General features: G+C 37.3%; 1 protein-coding gene across 1 annotated transcript in view; it reads right to left on the minus strand.

Moving 5' to 3' along the window:
- The window catches only part of LOC111144952 (DNA replication helicase/nuclease 2), a 52,804-nt gene that overhangs the window by 2,236 nt on the left and 44,338 nt on the right, over positions 1-6,230 (minus strand). The window contains exons 15-19 of the mRNA XM_022499573.1: positions 5,468-5,661; positions 5,286-5,375; positions 4,997-5,201; positions 2,773-2,862; positions 1,753-1,935 (exon numbers count right to left, since the gene is read on the minus strand). Coding sequence (XP_022355281.1) covers positions 1,753-1,935; positions 2,773-2,862; positions 4,997-5,201; positions 5,286-5,375; positions 5,468-5,661 — 762 coding nt within the window. The remainder of the gene's footprint in view (positions 1-1,752; positions 1,936-2,772; positions 2,863-4,996; positions 5,202-5,285; positions 5,376-5,467; positions 5,662-6,230) is intronic.

A 6,230-nucleotide genomic window follows, 5' to 3' on the forward strand; every position in this document is an offset into this window, starting at 1 on the left:
CATGCATTGTTGGGGGGAATGCAAACTGGTGCAGCCACTGTGGAAAACAGTATGGAGGTTCCTCAAAAAATTAAAAGTTGAATTACCATATGATTCAGTAATTCCACTACCGGGCATTTACCCAAGGAATACGAAAACATTAATTCAAAGGATGTGCACACCACTATGTTTAGTGCAGCATTATTTACAATAGCCAAATTATGGAAGCAGCCCAAGTGTCCAACCACAGAGGAACAGATAAAGAAGATGTGAGATATATATATATATATATATATATATATATATATATATATGGATAATACTCAGACTTAAGAAAGAATGAAATCTTGCCATTTGCAACAACATGGATGGATCTAAAGGGTATAATGCTAGGTGAAATAAGTCAAAGAAAGACAAATACCATATAATTTCACTCATGTGGAATTTAAGAAACAAAGCAAATGAACAAAGAAAAAAGACAAACCAAAAAATGGACTCTAACTATAGAGAACAAATTGATGGTTACCAGAGGGAAGTTGGTGGGGGACAGTGTATGGGAGTAACATTGGTCAAGGGGATTTACAGTACACTTATCATGATGAGCACTGAGTAAAGTATAGAATTTTTTAATCATTATATCCTATACCCGAAACTAATGTAACACTGTATATTAATTATACTGGAATTAAAATGAAAAAACAAAAAACACCAAATTCTGATTATCTGTGAGGGTAAGAATTGAGTAGAAGAATTACTAGGTAGAAAGAAGACTTCTTACTCTATCTTTAGAACCATATGAAGGTATCACATAATCAAGAAAAATGAATGAAAAAGAGCTAAACATGCAAAAATAAACCACCCTGGAATTATATATAAAATAAAAGTCCCCTGGGGAAAAAAATATATGTTTATAAAAAATAAAAAATTTAAAAAAATTTAAAAATTAAAAAAAATAAAATAAAAGTATATCTAAGAAAGCTTCTCTGTTTAAAATGTCCCTAACACAACAGCCAAAAGGTGGAAGCAACCCAAATGCCCACTGATGAATAAACAAACTATGCCATAAACATGTAATGGAATCTTATTCAGCCTTAAGAAGGAACAAAATTCTGATACATAATATAACAAAATTCTGATACATAACATAACATATATAACATAATACAACATATATAACCATATAACATAATATAACGTGCTGTATGAAATAAGCCAATCACAAAAGGAAAAATACTGGGGCACCTGGGTGGCTCAGTCAGTTAAGCATCTGCCTTAGGCTCAGGACATAATCGTGGGGTCCTAGGATCGAGCCCCACTTTGGGCTCTCTGCTCAGTGGGGAGTTTGCTTCTCCCTCTCCCTATGCCCCTCCCCAATACTTGTGCTCGAGCACACTCTCTCTGTCGTCTCAAATAAATAAAGTCTTAAAAAAACAAACAAAAAAAATACAAAAGGACAAATACTGTATAATTCCACTAATATGAGATGACTATAATAGTCAAATTCAGAGACAGCAGATTGGTGATTGCAAAGGCCTGGAGGGACACAGAACTGGAGGGTTGTTACTCGTAGGTATAGAGATTTGGTTTTGCAAAATGAAAAAATATCAGAGATCTGCTGCCCAACGCTGTGCATATACTTAATGCCACTGAACTGTGTACTTAAGAACAGTGATGATTTTAAATGTTATATTACATGGAGTTTTCACCACAACCTAAAAAAAAGCAAAGAAAAAAATGTCCCAGACAAATCAGCAGAAAATACAATGAACTCACAGGTCCATCCTTATTACTTCTAACAAAAGATACCAGAATGATACTTTTGTCTCTTCCTTGGTATTTGTCTACAGTGTTAACTTCAACCATCCTGATAGAAGAACGGAACAATAAATCATTGATGATCTTTAATTGTTGCCTGTAGGGTGCAATGATACCAATATCAGAGGGTTTACATCCAGCCTAAACAGAAAAGAAACACAATGAAAATGAAAATCCTGATTTTTGTTATTTAAGCTTTACTAAATTTATTAAATTAAATGTTTACATAATGTGCCCAATTAATTTTTATAATAGATCGTCTTGTTGTAAGGAGTAAATATAATTTCTAAATTTGCTCTAAATCTATATCCATATTTTCTGAGCCTTAATGATTTCCTCAAACATTGCTCTCTTGATTTCTGTAGATTAATGACAGTATAATGGTTTGCATGCCACTGGAACAGTGCTGGAGAAAAATAGGAGAAAAAAAAAGCACAAAGAAATACATTACACTTTCTGCTATCCCTTACACTGAAGTTTCCAATCCCCAATCGCACTGAAGCAACCTTATGTTGACACAATCAGAATTATCTGATGTTACAAAAAATTACCCTAAATGGGGGACGCCTGGGTGGCTCAGTTGGTTAAGCAGCTGCCTTCGGCTCAGGTCATGATCCCAGCGTCCTGGGATCGAGTCCCACACCGGGCCCCTTGCTCGTCAGGGAGCCTGCTTCTCCCTCTGCCTCTGCCTGCCATTCTGTCTGCCTGTGCTCGCTCTCTCTCCCTCTCTCTCTCTGACAAATAAATAAATAAAATCTTTAAAAAAAAAAAAAAATTACCCTAAATGGAAACCCAAAATGCCATTATAAAAAACTACATCTTAGATAATGTTCCCAAAATAGAACAAAAGCAATCAGGCTTCAGTCCTCTTCTCTTAATGAACAAGGATTATGCTAGGCCTTAAGATCCTTGCATTCTAACATTATTTTACACTTCATCTTAGTATTTGCTAGCCCAGAGAATTAAATTCTAAATTACCTTAATAAAAACAGAGGTCAGGAAAACTATTAGCTTGGCTTCTGTGATATTGCTCACACCACCCTTTTCAGCCTGTTCTGGTGCCGGAACCTAAACAGAAACAAAGAGTTAAAGAGTATGGTCAGTACACAGAGAGCCATAGGGAGTACACTTCCAGCTATGGAGACAAATGAAAAATATCCTCATTTTAAAAGGTGAAGGTACAAGAAAATAAACAAACAAACAAACAAATAAATAAAAAGTTGAAGGTTAAAGAATTAACAAAAATAAATGAGAGTAGTCACCTTCAGAAAGCCCAGAAGCAACGCATCTTAAACATTCTACAGTTCAGATTAAAATCTTTCTAGGAGCCAAGCACACATTGGGCTTCTCATACTTTATTTACTCTTTTACCCTGTAGTTTACAAGTATCAAAGGCCAGAAAAGATAAGTAACTTGGCCAAGGCCTCACAGTACATCACAACTGTAGGATTCAAACTCAGATCTGGTTCTACTATCTGTGTTCTTTCCATTTTCTTGTTGCCTTTCATACAAATAATGGAGCAGATAAAATTCCCCAGGTTCTACCATACCTGGTAAAACTCTCCAGGAACTACTTTGTTCCTACATAACCTTAAGTAATCCTGATTTTTATTTTTTTTAATTTTTTTAACTTTTTAAAAAATTTTCATTTATTTATTTGTCAGAGAGAGAGAGTGAGCACAAGCAGGCAGAGTGGCAGGCAGAGGCAGAGAAAGAAGCAGGCCGAGCAAGGAGCTTGATGCAGGACTTGATCCCAGGACCCTGGGATTGAGATCTCAGGTCCTGAGATTGAGCCCCGCATCGCTCCCCACTCAATGGACAGTCTCCTTCTCTCTCCCTCTGCTCCTCCACTTACTTGTGCTCTCTTTCTCTCAAATAAATAAATAAAATCTTTTTTTTTTTAATTTATCTGAGACAGAGCATGAGAGAGCATGATAGAGAGAGAGACAGAGAGCACATGCAGGGGGGAGGGGTAGAGGGAGAAACAGACTCCCTGCCGAGCAGGGAGCCTAATGTGGGACTTGATCCCAGGGTCCTAGGATGGAGATCCAGCTCCCTGCTCAGTGGAGAGCCTACTTCTCCTTCTCACTCTGCCTGGGGCTCTCCCTACTTGTACTCTATCTCTATGGCAAAGGAATAAATAGAATCTTAAAAAAAAAATAGTGACCTGGGGCGCCTGGATGGCTCAGCGTGTTAAAGCCTCTGCCTTTGGCTCAGGTCATGATCCCAGGGTCCTGGGATCGAGCCCCACATCAGGCTCTCTGCTCAGCAGAGAGCCTGCTTCCTCCTCTCTCTCTCTCCGCCTGCCTCTCTGCCCACTTGTGATCTCTGTCCGTCAAATAAATAAATAAATCTTTTTTTTAAAAAAAGTTAAAAAAAAATAGTGACCAATTATATGTATCATATTACCATAAAATAATTATGTCATTTGTTATTATGATGGGTGGTTATTAAAAATAGGGCCCTACTTGCAGGGGTACCTGGCTGGCTTAATTGGTAGAAGCAGACTCCCTGCTGAGCTGGGAGCCCAATGCTGGATTCAATCCCAGGACACTGGGATCATGACCTGAACAAAAGACAGATGCTTAACCAACTGAGCCACCCAGGCCTCCCTGGTTGCTACTTTTTATCAGGTCATGTAAAGACTTCCAAATGAATGCTGAGAAGCACTACATAAAACAAACTACAGAAATAACAGGGTCAAAACTTTGTTCTTAGTTCCTAGAAATAAGAATCAAGTCAATTTAAAGTCCTTGTGAAGTTTTGTTTAATGATAAGTTTGTAAAGAGGTCTTTATGTGCATATGTGGAGGCAGGAGGTAATAAATTATCTGTACTGTCAAGCTCAATTCTGCTGTGAACCTAAAACTGCTCTAGAAAATAAAGTCTCCATTTGTAAACCCAGCCCTTTAACAATATCAATGCCAATTTCTTTTTTAAGAAATGTAATTATACACGAGTTCACTTTCTAGCTCTTCTACTTCAAAAGTCGATTTTGACATCTATTAATTCCCAGAATAAACCTCCTTCCAAAGACACTGGCTCTATAGAAAGAAAAGATTCTTCTGTGCTGAAGTATAAAAAATACACTAGTTTTAACTGAACTCTATTAAAGCACTCACTATTAAAAACTGAAGAATTTAAATAATAGGACAAAAGGAGGAAAAACCAAAATATTCAGGGTTGGTTTGTTTTTTTCCTACCTTGTCTGTATTAAGAAAACAAACAGGATTGTTTGGCTCAAATACTTGAATCATCCAAGGATTTTCAGAATAATCAGCATAAAATTCCAGTTCCAGCTTTACATCTTTAAAGTTAGGCAGGCTGATCACTGCGTTGGCCACTTTGTCTGATCCACACTCCAGCTTTCCTTCATATGTCAGCTTATTACTTAAGGACATAATTTGACTAAGGCAATTACGAAAATAATTTTAGTTTTGGCACATGAAAATAAACACGAAAAACAATCCTAGTGGACACTCTTACAAATACCTGTTCATTCTGTACTGCACCGTTAATTGTACAACAGCATTCTCATTCCGCTCCAGTCTCTTGAATAAGCTTTCACTCATGCCAAGAGCTCTGTCAACAAATCAGATTCAGGCTTATCAGAGCCCAGACACTGTCCCAGAAGAAGAATCTAATTTAAAATTAAAACCTCAATGTCCGCTTACCTTGCTTCACGGTTTAGCACCAGGGGAGGGAGCTGCTGATGATCGCCCACCAACACAAATCTCCGAGAAAAAAAGAGTGGCCCTAGACAGACTGGTTGACTAATTTGAGAGGCTTCATCCACAATACAAAAATCAAAGGTTTTACGAGAAAATATTGGATGGTTTATTCCCATACATGTTGTTGCAACTATACGCTAAAAACAAAGAAAGAAAATAGATGGGTTATCTAACATATCCAAGAAGCGTTAACTTGTTTTTCCCATATTTTGATTTACTTATTGATTTTTTTAAAAGATTTTATTTTTAAGTAATCTCTTCACCCAATGTGGGGTCTGAACTCACAACCCCAAGATCAAGAGTTGCATGCTCTACCAACTGAGGGATCCAGGTACCCCACCATTTTTTAAATTTAAGGTTCAAAAAGATTTTTGTCCCAAACAACAGGAATCCACCAATATTATTTAATTCTGAAACATTTGTAGTATGCAAAAAAAATTAACTTTTTACTACAAATTTAAAAACGAGGGGCACCTGGGTGGCTCAGTCATTAAGCATCTGGCTTCTGCTCAGGTCATGATTCCGGGGTCCTGGGATCGAGCCCCACATTGGGCTCCCTGCTCAGCAGGAAGCCTGCTTCTCCCTCTCCCATCCCCTCTGCTTGTGTTCCCTCTCTCACTATGTCTCTCTCTGTCAAATAAATAAAATCTTAAAAAAGAAAGAAAGAAAGAAAGAAAGAAAGAAAGAAAGAAAGAAAGAAAGAAAG

The sequence above is a fragment of the Enhydra lutris genome, unplaced genomic scaffold (assembly GCF_002288905.1).
Source record: "Enhydra lutris kenyoni isolate GAN:26980312 unplaced genomic scaffold, ASM228890v2 scaffoldscaffold12, whole genome shotgun sequence".
NCBI lineage: Eukaryota > Metazoa > Chordata > Mammalia > Carnivora > Mustelidae > Enhydra > Enhydra lutris.